General features: G+C 45.7%; 1 protein-coding gene across 4 annotated transcripts; it reads left to right on the top strand.

Moving 5' to 3' along the window:
- Positions 1–4,401: 4,401 nt before the first annotated feature.
- Positions 4,402–11,623, top strand: LOC147185837 (G patch domain-containing protein 2-like). Of its 4 annotated transcripts, none has more exons than XM_086104521.1 (10): positions 4,402–4,546; positions 6,068–6,311; positions 6,688–7,238; positions 7,978–8,042; positions 8,138–8,329; positions 9,661–9,757; positions 9,827–9,881; positions 10,358–10,422; positions 10,502–10,590; positions 11,301–11,623. In XM_086104521.1, the coding sequence occupies exons 1-10, from the start codon at positions 4,497–4,499 to the stop codon at positions 11,468–11,470; spliced, it is 1,578 nt and encodes a 525-aa protein (XP_085960647.1). In that variant the 5' UTR covers positions 4,402–4,496; the 3' UTR covers positions 11,471–11,623. The 4 variants fall into 4 exon arrangements, with proteins under 4 accessions (XP_085960647.1, XP_085960648.1, XP_085960646.1 ...); XM_086104522.1 differs by having other exon boundaries at positions 6,688–7,241; positions 9,842–9,881; XM_086104520.1 differs by having other exon boundaries at positions 6,688–7,241.
- Positions 11,624–15,348: the final 3,725 nt, after the last annotated feature.

Below are 15,348 nucleotides of genomic sequence, written 5' to 3'. Positions count from 1 at the left end.
ACAGCGGTGACAGATAATTTCCTGAAGTGTATTTTTAAAGCGATAAAAAGAGCTAGATACGATGACAGATCGCTGGTAGGTAGATAGACAGATGCAAGGGAGATTCACTTGATAAAACTATGAGCAAAATGAACAAAAATTACATTGAAAAATTAAATTGAACTGGCGACTGGAATTACAGCCACTTGCATTGGCGTAAGTAATTTAGTTAAAGGATATAAAATAATGAGCTGCAACATAGGTCATTATATTAAATCAATTATTTGTACAAATGCGATATTTGAGCCAAAGATGGATGGATGGATGTAAAAATATTCATATCGCCCCCACCACCTGAGCCTCTTTTGACTATGGCGGCAAACCAGCTGACGTCAGCGTGCCGACCTGATGTTATGAGGTGATCCTCTTAGCCAATCACAGCACACCTAGACGCCACAGTTCTTATTTGCGGTTTTTAGCGTCAAATTTAGGCTCCACACCATACCCTCAGGCCCCTTCCTCCTCACTCTCCTCAGCTCCTCCTTCTGTGAACGTAAACATACTATTTAAATATTTGCATTCCTTTTTTTTTCATTGGCGGGAAGTAATGAACTGTTGAGGTGCCTGTACTGAAGTGCAATTTTCTGTTGACTTTTAACGTACAGTCCCTCCCTATATTTGATGCGTAGTTGTACTTTCTAATGCTTTTATTTCAGTGAAGGAGGCATGTGTACTTTTGCCACATGTAATGCGCAGGCGTGTGTTTGTGTGAATGCAGAGGGCTGACAGCCAACATCCTGTCATTACATCATCTCTTCTTGCCGAATGTGGGTAATTTGTTAATTGTGCATTGCATCATGTCAGGCCTACATTTACGAGCTGTTAAACAGACTCTAATGATATTTCCGTAATTTGAAGCACTTTTTTGCAATCCGGGAAGAAAGGTTGTGCCTTGTGACAAGCAAGCGGGGAAATGGGCGGTTAATTTCTTCTTTTTTTTATCGTCCTTTTAATAGGCACTGAGTTTTTGCAGCTTGTATCAGTGCCGCCACATAGTGACGGTGCCCTTTGAGGACACACAAGACTGACAGCTTTTCTTAGACAGGTTTCAAGGAACGAGAGATGCCTTGCCAAGAATGAGGCCCGACAGTGGCCAACTTGATGTATGACCCGCTCAGTAAACTACAGCGGCATACAGGACGAACAAAAACAATCCAAAGACCTTGAATTCGTGACTTGAGTCCGCCACCTCTTGCCTCATTCTCCCCATTTAAAAAGCCTCCTGTTGCCTAAATTGCTTATGTGTGAATTCTGAACCCCAAAAATTGACTGGTGGCCTTTCTGCTGACTCACAAGCTGGCACCGCGTTTCTACAAAGCAGTATGCAAATGAGGTGTCACATGATCAAATTGGCCCCGGAGCGGGAGTTCTCGCCCTTTCGCTGACTCAACAGTATCACTGTAGCGTGCAATAATCCTTTTTACAGCCTGGCCTGATTGGGAGGCCGCTGATTGGGCCATGGTGTTGTGGCCTGAGCGTCATATGATGTGACACAAACATTAACATAATGCAAAACACCTTCACAATTTTGCTACATTTAGAGTCATGCATGTTTAGGGAGAAAACAGGGAAAAAAAACCCCAACAACATATGAGCACAGGGAAATGATGCAAACGCACACGGGAAGTCCAGAGTCGAGATTCAGAACCAGAACCTCAGAGCTGTGAGGCAGTAGTGCCAACCAATATCCTGCACTGCAAATCCTAACCAATTTTCACGCAGCGCAAAATATTTCGCTTTTGCTAAAATGCTGATGAACCACTGAAACAGATTTACAGAAGGTTCTTGTTATCGATTGACAGAAGTAAATGTGCAAAGTAGTAAACATATGTTTATTTAATTACTTACAGATTTGAAAACTTTGTGCACATCACAGATACAAAATATGCACATGAGGTGCGGGTATTATTTTTGTTTGGGTCGCCATCCTCACGTAGCACCTGTCACTCTGAAAAGTATATGACTTTAAAAGTCCTCGATATGGCGAAAGATGACTCCAACCCCTATTTCCGTCTGTTTTAGTTCACATTTCAATAAAAGGTGAGAGAAGGACCAAATACAAAAGGCTCGCCATACTTCTTTTGTGTTGTTTTTGTTTTCTTATTTAGACGTAATTAGGAAAAGGAAGCACATGCAAATTCTACTGGGAGCCGAGATGTTACAAAAGATGTAATCCACAAATCGAAAATATAATGGTCATATTTTTCCCGACACGCTCCACATTCGACTTCCCAACGCTCGATGTCCACACTGGCGTCTTCTAACATGCTTTTATTACCCAACTCCATGTTTTGTCAGTGGGATAGTGTTCGATGGCCTCTTCCAGCTCTTCACCCTCCTCCGCCGATGTCATGATTCCACCATCGTACTGTACGTATCCACAAATGTGTTTAAGTCCAGTGATCCTCACTCCGTGATGGCCTCAATGAGTCTGAGATCCAAAATGCAAGTGCGACCGACTAAATTTACCTGGGCCCCTCAAGTCGGGGAAACCTGAGACCGGCCCCCGCTTATAGTGAGTCAGACCCGTTGACTTCTTTGGCATTTCAGAGGACGACACACACAGAATTCTCAGAATGTTTGATTTGGAGATGTACACAAACACGGAAGAGTCATGTAGACCTTCCTGGACCACTGTTCCGTTTTCTTGGGGACACCTGTTGTTGTCTCAGCGGCCGTGTCGTTAACCGCGGCCGCAATGTCATTGACGTCCAACATCAGATCAGATTACCGCCGGCTGAGGTTCAAGACTGCCGGGGTGCCCACTCTGATTACTGTTACGCTCTAGTTACGATTTAACCTTTAACCTTTTGGGATGTACTTGACTGGCCAGCTGGCAACTTTTTTTCCCCCCAGTGGTGATTAACACTGACTCCAAGTGGTTGGAAGACGTCATTGCATGGGAGAGTGCAAGTTCCCCCCCAGACTTGTTTAAACTTATTTAATGATTGTTCCTGCGTAATATTATACCCTCAAAACAATGTTACAAAGGACTATCGTTACAAATATTTAAATCCACCTAGTTCAAGACATTTTTTTCTTGTGTTTAAAATGTAAATGGATTGTCACCAAATTTGTTCAAACTTCATCTATCCATTTCCAACCCCGCTTATCCTGAACTGGGCAAGGGGAGTTGCTGGAGCCTATCCCAGCTGGTCGCCAGTCAGTCACAGGGAACATATAGAGACAAACAACCATGCACGCCAGCATGCACACTGAGTAGGAATGAATCCCAAAATGCCCGCACACAAGTCAGTCGGGTTTACCGCTACACCAGCAGCAACATTCAAACTGACTATATCTATGCTGTTTCCACTTGATTTTTACAATTAAAAACAGATATAAAATCGTGAAATGGACACCTAAAATAACAACTTTATTTTGAAATAAGTAGCGGGAAGGCAAGCAAGTAGATTTCCATCCATCCTTCTATTTACTAATCTGCCCATGCTCACAAGGGTCGAGGGCATGCTGGAGCATATCCCGCTTTCTTTGGGCAGTAGGAGGGGGACACCCTGAACTGGTTGCCAGCCAATTGCAGAGCAGACATAGCCGTTCTCAATCACACCTCGGGACAATTTGGAGAGTTCTATTAACCTGCCATGTATGTTTTTGGGATGTGGTAGGAAACCGGAGTGCCCGGAGAAAACCCAAGCAGGCCCGGGGAGAACATGTAAACTCCAAACAGGAATCGAGCTCTGCAACTCTGCACTCGAAAGCGGACGCGCTATGAGTAGAATTGCGTTTATAAAAAGATGCCAAACTTTGGCCATACTGTCTTTTATGCACTCGTTCCGAGCTCGTGCTTATTGCTCCGTGGGTCTGCAGTAACATTTGCTTGAAAATCTGTGATACAAAGTTAGACACGCACGATTTTAAATCAGTGATCCAGTGAGACCACAAACACTGAACCGCAGTGTCGTGAGGGACGACTGTAACACATGTACGTTTATGGCCCTTCGAAATTAGTACTCTTTTGTGACTACTGTATCACATTTAAATACAATACATCTTATTTATATAGCGCTTTCAACATAGCTGCAACTCTAACAAAGCGATTTCCAGAACATTTATCGGAAAATAACAATCCAACGGAACACATAACATAAAAGAGTAATACAATCGAAACAACTACTTCAAACGCCCGCCTTATGGTTAGAAGCGGTTACCCTATGATTGCCGATTAATTCAGACGGAGCCACGTTTTTATCCACATATTATTCATCTGAAAATAGTTATTTGCTATGAACGTATTTTTTTAAGTTCTCTGTATGACAGCAGCTGTTTCTCCGTGAGTGTCCGCCTTTCCAAGTGTAAGTGAAGGCCCCTCACACCTATGGTTGCGTTCAGTGTTGTCTGTCCTCCTTGGCTTCGCTTTTGTGTCAGGATGCTGCTTGTGATGTTTAAATGTCCTTTCGTCATTTCTGGTTAAACGTGCACGGCATTTAGTGGCTTTAATGTTCCGTGCGGCTAACCGAAAAAGCATCGGCAAAGCGGGGAACGGCTGGTAGGTCATTTTGTTGAGTGGGGTGGGGGGGAAGAAAAAAAAGAGAAAAAAAGAAAAGAAATTGTTGCTGTCTGACGCTGAAAGCAGCAGCCGGCTAAGGTCGGCTTAGCTAACAGTGCTATCCGGTTAGCATCGTAGCTTCGTCGTTGTCGCGTGTCTTTTGCTTCTTGTCAAAAGACAACAAATTAACGTAAGTGGCATTGGACGAGTGCGATTAGAGCTTAGTTGCGTTTTTAAATGGCAGTCAAGAGTTACAAATGAGCAACTAGTAACTACGAGTGTTATTAGCATCCAAAGCTAATAAGCCAAGTTGATTTTATGGCTGCCAAAACAAAACGCGACAAAACTAGAGGTGGCCTTATAAGCAGAGTTTTTGTCGTAAGTATGTGACACTAATGTTTTAGTGACAATTCTCGGGTAAATTACTTGCTCAGATCGTTTGAGTTATAAAGCCAACTCTAGGAGTAGCGGTAATTTGTCATGATTTTGAGATAATGTCATCAAATTGCTAAATGTGTGTCGTGACAGTCAACTTCCCAAATGGGGACGGATGTCTGTGGGTCCTTGAGCGACTGGCCGCTTGAAAATGGTACCGTTCGATTGTCAAAACAAGTAGTCCTAAATAGAACACGTCCAGTAAAGGCATTCGCTGTAGGAGAATTACATTTTCGTCCGTGCCCGTCCTGTCAACATACGAAATTCCAGTCGATTTCTGAATTACACTGTCAAAAAAGCACTGTAACAGCGTACATATCGATTTAATATGACAACACAAACAAATTAAATACACGATCCTCATTTAGTAGAAACGCTGATTATGAAATGCATTTTACGCGTCTGCTCATTATTGTAGCTGTGCTCTGTTTAACGAGTCCAAGTTGGTTGTATCGAGATTTGCTCCGGCTAGCTAATCGGGAAAAAACAAGCCCAGTGAGTAGTAGAAGAAGAAATTGTAGCCCACTTGGCTTACTGCTAGATTCACTGGTAACTACATTGTTGTTGCCATTGTCATTTTTATTGGATTGAAGGATTTGGCAGACATGTGTTGGAACACTGAAAACAACCATTTGCTCCTCTATTTGCGTCAGCCAACAGCATGAGCTTGCAGGGACTTCCCAGTTGCCTTAATACCACTTCACAACGCAATCATGGTGTTTGTCGCTTGGCCCAACTCACAATTGGATTCATCATTGTACACACATAACTGGTTGAACTTTTAAGATTGACAGCCCTGACTCTTCTCCCATTAGGGAAAAAATCCCTTCTGGCACTTCTCACAGCATGCTACAAATCTGACATAAACAAGGTTGAAGCAAATCTTTTCTTCGAAGCTTCGCAGGGATCGTTTTTCCTCAAGGGCTAATGCTACTGCGGTCGCAAAGACCACTCCGTGTAGAAATATATTGGAGTCATGGCGAGACAGGAGAAAGTCAGCGAAAAACATAGTGAAAATTTGGGATCACTTCACTCAAATTAGGCCTGATTGACTGTAAACGTGTACCCCGCTTGTCTTCTCTTCAGGCACTTTCGCCGGACAATGGACGAGCTGGTCCATGATCTGGTGTCAGCCCTGGAGGAGAGCTCGGAGCAGGCGGCTCGCGGCGGCTTTGGTGACGGCGGAGAACACGCTTTGAACGTGGGCTGCCTGCTGAAGAGACAGGCCCGTAAGCGCCGGGGCCGGAAACGGCGCTCCGACAACCCGCACCCGCCCTGGGAGACGGCCCACCTGAGCGAGGGCTCCGAGTCCAGCGTTGAAGAGCACAAGGTGAGTCCACTCTGCAACACGATTGCAATTATTAAGGATTGACCTTATAAGAGAAATGAACAACAGCTCATATGCTGACATAAACTGATGCCATTGCTGTGCATGTAATTTTCTTTTAAATTTGAATACAAATTGTTTTCTGTCACATAATTCCTCCCGAAGCAGTGATTGCATAATTTTTGCCAAGTGTTGTACAATTTTTGTAGTGAATTTTTTGGACTGTCTCAAATTGAGGTGAGTTAGCCATTTGCCTGTGTCCACCATTACCACCACCTAGAGGACTAGAGTGGAACAGGATTTTTCAATTACACAAGTCAAGCACAATGTTTAGCCTTGGCTGTGGTCTTCTGAAACTTTTTTTTTTTTTAATGCGCAGGACTACCGTGCTGGCACAGGAATTGTGTCCACCGCAAACAACCACACTCGCGACAACAGCGACTCGGACGAGCAGCTGGGCCCCAAACGCCGCACGCCGCAGACATCCGACGCGGGTAGGAGCAAGCGGCCCCTTTGGTCGGACGACCCGGGCGTGCTAGGGTCCGCCGAGGGAACCCGCAGCCTCAGGCGACGACGCAAGGTCAAGCGCATGGCCGTGGATCCCCCCGCCGAACCGGACCTCCCCTCCGCAGTGATGCCGGCCCCACCGTCCGTCCCCAAGGCTCGCGCAGCGGGCGCCGGGCCCAGCCGGCCGAGCCCCGGCGAGGGCCGGGCGGTCATGGAAATCTGTGGCGGCGGCCCGTTGCCGCCGACGGGAAGTAAGAACAGAATGAAGAAGAGGAAGCTGGCCCCCCACAGGCTGGGGGTGGAGGCTGCCGATGAAGGAGTGGTGGTGGAGAGCGAGGAGCCCGTTTCATCTGTGGGGGAAGGATGCAAGGACAAGATGGAGCTGGAGGAGCACAAGGGCTCTGATGAGGAGATGAGCGACAGGTGGTTAGTGTTTGGACTTCCCCCCCCCCCCCCCCCCCCCCCCTGTCCTTGTCCCACCCGGAGGCCATTTTGTCACCCTTGCTAAGTCACATGAGTGATTTGAGGAGGTCACAAGTTCATGATGATCATCTTGGTCTGCGCCATATAGACAGAAAGTGCAGTCATGAGAAGACTAGCCAAAGTTGTTCAATTAAATAATAGAATGTCAAAAAGTACACGAAATACATTATACAATTGTTGGAATTTCATAAAAAGACTATAAAAAGTACATTACCAATATATGGTAACGTTTAAACAAATAAATGCATTTCAATGAGAGAATTTGAATTTTGAAAGAATAATTTGATACATAACTAAAAATAAAATAACATTGATACAATATTAAAAAAAATGCATACATCCAAAAAGTTAACTGAAACGCGACAGAACAAATGAACCGAAAGAGATTTTTGTTTTTCTCCGCTTTTTGTTTAGAAACCAGTATTTGTACTAATGTTCTACTGCTGATCACTAATGAACAGAAAAAGCAAGAAGCAATCTTTTTATTCCTGGTGTTAGAAGAGAGCTGGCCGTTTGGTAAGTTCGGTACACGAAACACAATATTGTGTTAATCTTGAAAACCGGTCAAAGCCCTCGCCTGAATAAATTAATGACAATCAAAATCCACCATAATCCATCCCACAATGTATTTTTTCTTTTCATCTCCAAAACAAAATGTTGTGTCCTTCTGTACCTGTAGTGAAACTAGCAGCGTGAGTAACAGCAGCGACGGAGGCCTCTACACTAACGACGAAGGCCGGCAAGGTACCTGCACCTCACGGTCATATTTCACTTCACACTGCATTAGCATCAACAAAATAGCATTTCAGGAGACGTTCATATGCAAATGTCACTTGCAGGTGACGACGAGCAGAGCGACTGGTTCTGCGAAGGTGAACCCGGCTCGGGCAGCGTGGGTGCTTGCGGGGTGGCGGGTGTCATCCCGTGGTGGGAGAGCGACGCCTGCGCAGAGGACCTGGACCTGAACGACCCAGTCTTCAGCAACATCCTCACGGGCTCCTTCCCCCTCATGAGCTCCAACACCAGGAGAGGTAGGCACTGATAACCCCACATGTCAGCATAACATACATTTTTCAAAAAATAAATCGTACTGGTTGTTTTACCACATCTGTTAGCTGCACTATGATTGAAGCCTGATACATGATGTCATGTTACCATTAAAATTTTTGCAACATCAAGAAAATAATGGACCTACTGTCAGCTCAAAAGTTTAAAAACAAAACAAAATAAAAAACATCAAATGGAGCACTCGGAAGGCAGAGTAACACCGAATGTAGATTTAATTGTGAGAGTCTGTGTTTGATTCTACCAGTAGGGGGCACCAGGGACAAATCAAAGCTAATGTTGAAACATAGCTTGCAGTGCGACAACACCACTGTCATGGATGAAGTAGACTCAAACTCAGAACTATCCATCCATCCATTTTCCAATCCGCTTATCCTCACAAGGGTCGCGGGGGGATGCTGGAGCCTATCCCAGCCGTCTCCGGGACACCCTGAACCGGTTGTCAGCCAATCGAAGGGCACACACAAACAACCATCCACGCTCGCACTGGGCAATTTAGAGTGTTCAATCAACCTGCCATGCGTGTTTTTGGAATGTGGGAGTAAACCAGAGTACCCGGAGAAAAGCCACACCGGCACGGGGAGAACATGCAACTCCACACAGGGAGGCCGGAGCTGGAATTGAACCCGGTACCTCTGCACTGTGAGGTCGACGCACGAACCACTTGTCACCGGGCCGCCCATCTCATAAGTAATGGTGGACCAAATATCAGAGGCGGAAACCATACAGACTTCATGAACTGCAGTCAGGCGGAGACTTCCAGGGCACAAACCACGTTTGAAGTGGCCTGGCTGTGCTGATATAAAGATGTGGGAGTTGGTGAATGATGACCTGGCCCTGATCCTCAAGCAACTTCGAGGCACAGTGGAGAAGAAATTGGAAAGAATGGGGGAAATCATCCTTCAGTATGGCATGAAAAGGTCTGCCATGGGATAACTCTCATGACTAATTGGGCATGAGACGCAAGCTCAGGTCTGATCAGCCTGTCGCTGGCCGCCTCCTGTGAAGGTGTGAATTGCCAAAACACTCCATGAGCCAAAGGAGCATGACTGAGGATGTGTCCCGAAATTTCAACTGTCCCATTTTTTTTCTTCTCATATCATTCGCCAAAAAACAAATCCACCAACTCTCTGATTGTGCTTGCACAAGGATAACAGCGTCTCGTCATGTGTTTTTGGAGCTTCCTGTTGGCACACTGTGCTAAATACGAATACATTGTTATACCCGGCATACAACTAGATTGCAGTGTTTTATTTCAATTTGGAGATGCACTGTATTTATCGTTGCTGCCCATCAGGGTTCCAGGCCCGGCTCAGCCGACTCCACGGGCACCCGAGGCCCTGTAACGACCTGCTGCAGGGCGGCAGCAGTCAGGCCTTCGACAACGGTCACGAGTGAGTTACTCTCCTTTTCAAAATGCGGCTTTGATTCGAAGAGGTGCTCTGATGTCACATCCGCTAAAGTTTCGCCCTCAACAGGCCGTGGTTCAGCTCAAGCTCGAGGAGGGAACATGGGCAGGTGAGTCTTGAGGACACATGCCGCTAGATAGACGCATCTGAGATGAAATAGAAGCCATTTTGCTGCCTCTGAATTTCACACCGAGGCCAATTTGAGAAGGTTACAAGAGCCTTTGCTACTTTATACTCGACAAACAAAATGTTTGGCTTTGCCTCCCTTGTTCCATGAATTGATATGCAGTGAAACTCCTCTACAACGAAACCTGGGCGAAAATACCCCCTAGTGTAAAAAAAACTCTTCATGCACATACGTTTGTGTGTGCGTGTACACATACGTTTGTGTGTGTGTGTACATCTGAGATCAAATTTGCTACAGTGAAAAACACCCTGTTGTGAAAAATTTCTTGCTGCAAACATGATTTCGTTTTAGAGGAGTTTCACTGTATCATGAAAAAAGGGAACAGTTAAAAGCTTGCATGCAGTGGTCTTCAGTGTAGTTTGGGATTTCTTAAGATTGCCCCCCCCCCCCCGCTTCAGTTACACTGGGACCCTCGGACGGAACGAGGCCATCGTAGGAGCTGCTCGGTAAAAACGGCCAACAGGTGAGGACGTCGCAGTTGTAGCTGATTGCTCATCCGCTTCCTCTTTCCAAAATGTGTCTCTCTTCATCTGTTTTGGCAGACAGACGAGCGGCCACCTGGGCTCTCTGTGCATGGGCGACGTCAAGCGGAGGCGAAAGGCAGCCCCCCTCGGGTCCACGGCTCCCTCAGGTACTTGAATGCGCAACTCACGCCTCATCTTGTCTTTCATATCAGCTGTCCATGAAAAACTAAAAGTGTATTCTCATTTAGGAGTTAAAAACACAAACAAAAAAGTCTGGTCCGGCGGAGCTTAGTTGAAGCTCCGCCGGACCAGACTCGGCTGTCAGTCACAAGAGATGTCGGATAAGCTCATCAGCCACTCTGCTCAACATTTCAAAAGCCAGAGAGTACCAGAGAGTGCCTGAGAGTGCCAGAGCAAATGTGAAAGGTGTTTGGCCGGGACCCGCCCGGAAGTTGGCCCTGGAGAGTGTAAACGAGAGAGCAGCTTAACCCTGCGTGCAAATAAAGCGAGGATTAAAAAGGCATAATGGGTAGACCTCTCGCGACTCGACTTCCAGGAAGAGATGGAGCAAAGTGACCACAATCTCTTCAGGGCGGACACACTTTCCTCTTAGTGTCACAATTTGTTGTACATTTCCTCCTTTGTTGTCGCTAATAAGATCACGTTTGAATGTTTAGTGTGTGCAGTGAAATATAATTTATATCACAAATGAATTCAACTCTTCTGTTTTCTTTTGATTTTTAGAATTTTGAGCTACCTCTCCATGTTCTCACATTGAACATGAAAATGTGAATTTCTTGACTGTTACATTCCAGCCAGAGAGCAGATCCACCGTTAATCATACTGTTGTGTCCGCACGCCGTCCTCTTCGTTTCAGCTGTGGTGGGCGAGAGCGCGCTGCCTATTCCTGACACCAACCTGGGCAACCGCATGTTGCAGAGCATGGGATGGACTCCGGGTGTGGGCCTGGGTCCCGAGGGGCGGGGCATCACTGAGCCCATCCGGGCCCTTCAGAGACCGAAAGGCACGGGGTTGGGTTTCATCTGATCGCCTACGAGCCAACTCGTGTGACATCAAAGCTGCGGGGGGATATCTGCGTGACGAAGACTTGATTTCCCCATATTGGGGAGATGGAAGTGACCCGAAGCCAAGACTGAGATCTTACGACCTTTTCTGCCTCATCAACCAAGCGTTCAGGCCACCAGAAAAGTTGAGCCACTGATGAACTCCAGCTTGGACTGCGCAGGTCAGTGAAATTGTTGAGCGCAATCTGGAGCATACGTCAAGATTTCTCATAGTGTCATGAGGTGAAGTTATAACGTGTGGATGGATGCACATCACTCCGTGTTGTCTTCATCTTGAGGAAAAAAAAAAAACATCTGCGTGTTTGTTTTGCTCTTCAAGGTAACGTATGTTCAGTTCTTTGGGACAAATTTAAACGATTTAATTTTTTTACCGTATTTTCACGACAATATGGTGTACTGTCTTAAAAGGCACGGTGTCAGTTATGGGTGCACTTTCTGTTTTTAATTCATACACAAGACACACTGCATTATTGTACGGAGGCCTGGTAAAATGTATGCTAGCTTCCAAAAAAGCTGCTAGCATGCACGTACGCTAGCGTATGTTTTTAAAAAGGCAACGGGAGCAAAACTGAATTCGGTGGTAATTTATTTATTTCACAATGTGTTCACACTATTTTTGGATCGATCCTCATTCACAAGTCCATCTAAGGGACGGCTAAGACATGGAAACAAGTTTCTGCCCATTATCATGGCACCCAAGATTACAACAGTAAATGCAGACTTCTTTGTGTATCTCTACCGTGCCACTCCCCTTCTTTTCGGCAGTGTGGTTCACCTAGTTGTCGAAATGAGCGGCACCTCGTCCATGTTGGTGATGTGGTTGAGCTGGATGGGTTTGTCTGCAATCTTTTTACGGCAGCAGGAACGGAAGGTGGCCAGCTTTTCCTTTGTGGTCTGCCAGAAGTTACCACGCCACAGTCGTCCTTGTCCAGATGGATAGTTGGCGCCGTTTCATAAAACCAAAGCACCGAGATGGACCTCCTTGAAAATGTTGGATTTTCATTTCTTCTCCAAGCGTTTTTGCCCTCAGTCGAATGGTGACTGTAGAGACGGTTCTCCCGGCTGTTCTTTGGGACTGTGAAGCCATTGTTCGAGTTGGTGTTCCAGCTCGGGACACCTTGCCTTGTTTCCGCGGGGACTCAGCTTTGTCTCCTGCTTCTTCTACTTGCGAAGCATGGATTTGTTTATCTTAAATTCTCTCGCGGCTGTTTAACTCATTCACTCCCAAAGACGTTTTTAAACGTCTTTTCAGACTTGGTCTAGAATTGGCTGGTACTGAATGAGTTAATTGCCATGTTCCTCTGCGTAACTGATCCCTTGAAGTTTAAGATAAGAAAACGTGTATTAGTCTCGCAATGGAGAAATTCCCAATTCACAGCAGCAAAGTTATGAAAGGAAGTAGAAGAACAAAATATAGGAGCTGCTGGAAAGGCAGCCACTCTTGCGGCGCCATCTTGAAGTCAAAATAACAAAATAACACGACACATAAAACACAGACAGTCGTGCAAATTTGAACTGTTCTTCGTAGGCGTGTCTCTTCAAAGGTGCCGGGGGGTCCGATTATAGCCACCTACTAGTGGGCGTGCCTTGAGCATCCTCTTTCACGCCCATCCTTCCCATTTAACATCCGCATGCCATCTTCCGTTACGTCCGACTTTCCTTTCACACCGCCACCGTCACACCGCAACATTCACAGATTTTAGAACTCAGTGGATAAATTGGGCGCCCCCGCGTTATTAGCCGCCTCGTCCATTTAAGTGCGCCCTATCGTTGTGAAAATTCAGTACATCCAACGGTTTCAATGATGGTCGTTGACGTGTCACTAATTTTAATGTTCCACAGTGTAAAGGTTTGGAAATTGGCTTCCCATAAAGTAAAAGAATAATAATAATAATAAAGAACAAGTGGCTGATTGAAATCGTTTTAAACTAGTAATGTACCTGGATTACCATGGAAATCAAGAGAAGATTTAAGGATTCTAATCTTGTTTTTGTTTTGTGTATTTCTTTGAAATGAATGCTTGTTTTTTTTAAACGTAGTTTTTTTTTTGTTTCGTGTGACTCTGTGATCCTGACCTGTAAGATGATGACGTTCATTTGTACAGGAGAGGGCCAATAAAGTGACTCGACACCAAGCGGAGGATGACGCTGATTCTTGGTACACTGACAACTGTACAACACTAATGACCCCATAAAGTGAATTTAGACATTTTGTTTCTTCAGACATGATACATGTTTGAAAATAATTGTTGACAACGTGCAAAGATGGGGAACAATGTCGCACTCATTTGCAGAGATACAGCAACCGACTGTTCCATTTTCATCCATCCATCCATTTTCCGATCCGCTTATGCTGGAATCTATCCCAGCCGTCTTCTGGCGGTATCCAGCGGACACCCTGAACCGGTTGCCAGCCAATCGCAGGGCACACAGAGACCAACAACCATACACGCTCACACCTAGGGACAATTTAGAGCATATGTGTCAAACTCAAGGCCCGGGGGCCAGATTTTGCCTGCCACATCACGTTATGTGGCCCGCGAAAGCTGCTCAAACATGTCAACTTCCATGATCCTTTCTAAAATGTCTACCAACTGTTTTTTAATTCTCATATGTAATAGAGATATATTCCAAGCATTTTCTTATTACCAAACCCCTCATGATAGTAACTTCAACAATAGCTGAATCAACCGTTATTCTTGACTACTTTCAATGGTTTCAGTCAAAACGGCCCTCCAGGGGATACAGTAATTTGAACGTGGCCGGCGCCAAAAATGAGTTTGATACCCTTGATTTAGAATGTACAATCAGCCTGCCATGCATGTTTTTTGGAATGTGGGAGGAAACCAGAGTACCCGGAGAAAACCCACCCAGGCCCGGGGAGAACATGCAAACTCCACACAGGGAGCTGGAATTGAACCCGGTACCTCTGCACTGAGGGGGTGGCGCGCTAAACAGTGGACCACCGGGCCGCCCTGTTCCATTTTCAGTTTTCCTGATTTGGCCAACCATGCCGCATGACGGCATCTGGCCTGGGTCACCCCTCCGCCGCTCTTCACATCAGTTGTTGTCCGGGCGCAATTGCGATTTGCAATTGCGATTGTAGCGAACTCGATAGTTTGCTGCTATCATTCATCCACTCCTGGCATTCCCTGAGTTGAGGTATACAATTTTATTTTTTTCTTAAAGCAGTCCAATGGGGCAGCCATCTGTGTGGACGGGGCTTTGCGCTAGCATGGCTCCTTTCGACAAACTTAAAAACACGTGCTTTGAGGTCGAAGCCTTCTACTAGCCTTCCCGCATGCTGTAATCACATCGAAGCTTATTTAAATGCACTGAAATCACATTGGGAACATATGTCAACACAAAATATGAATGTGATTAACAGGAAAAGCCGCGACACCGCAATGTGAAGTGTGATCTAGCATGGATTACCGTGTTTTCAAGGTCATGAGCAAAAAACTCAAAAAATGTTTATGCAACCATTTCCACGCACCAGAGTTATTTCACATTTCATAATGCATAACACATATGACAATTTCCCTTGCCTATTCTCATCTTCCTCCATTTCACGTTCTTCCTCTCCCATCCTCCTCCCATTTTCTCCTCTGACATTCCTGCTCTCCCATCCCTTCCTCACCATCTCCCGTTGCGACTGGAAGAGTCTCTCGCCTTGATAAGAAAATGGGAGGGTTGCGTGCCCTTTATTCTCCCGGACGCACTTTGCGTCTTACTTTCAGGATTCCCCTGTGAGCAGTCCAAGCAGGCAGGTAGGTGACCCCCCCCCACCCCCCAACCCCATGCAGGCAAGTGTGTGTGTTGACATGTTTGTGTGCGCGTG

Source organism: Hippocampus guttulatus, chromosome 23, assembly GCF_054856545.1.
Source record: "Hippocampus guttulatus isolate MCC_2025c chromosome 23, RoL_Hgut_1.0, whole genome shotgun sequence".
Lineage (NCBI taxonomy): Eukaryota > Metazoa > Chordata > Actinopteri > Syngnathiformes > Syngnathidae > Hippocampus > Hippocampus guttulatus.
The sequence above is the reverse complement of the archived record's forward strand: the minus strand, read 5'-3'. Positions and strand labels throughout refer to the sequence as shown.

Coding starts and splice junctions, on each gene's coding strand:
- LOC147185837 (XM_086104520.1), top strand. CDS start 4,497: ATGTTCCGTGCGGCTAACCGAAAAAGCATCGGCAAAGCGGGGAACGGC. Junction 8,043..8,137: donor TAACGACGAAGGCCGGCAAG/GTACCTGCACCT, acceptor TGTCACTTGCAG/GTGACGACGAGCAGAGCGAC. Junction 10,591..11,300: donor CGGGTCCACGGCTCCCTCAG/GTACTTGAATGC, acceptor TCTTCGTTTCAG/CTGTGGTGGGCGAGAGCGCG.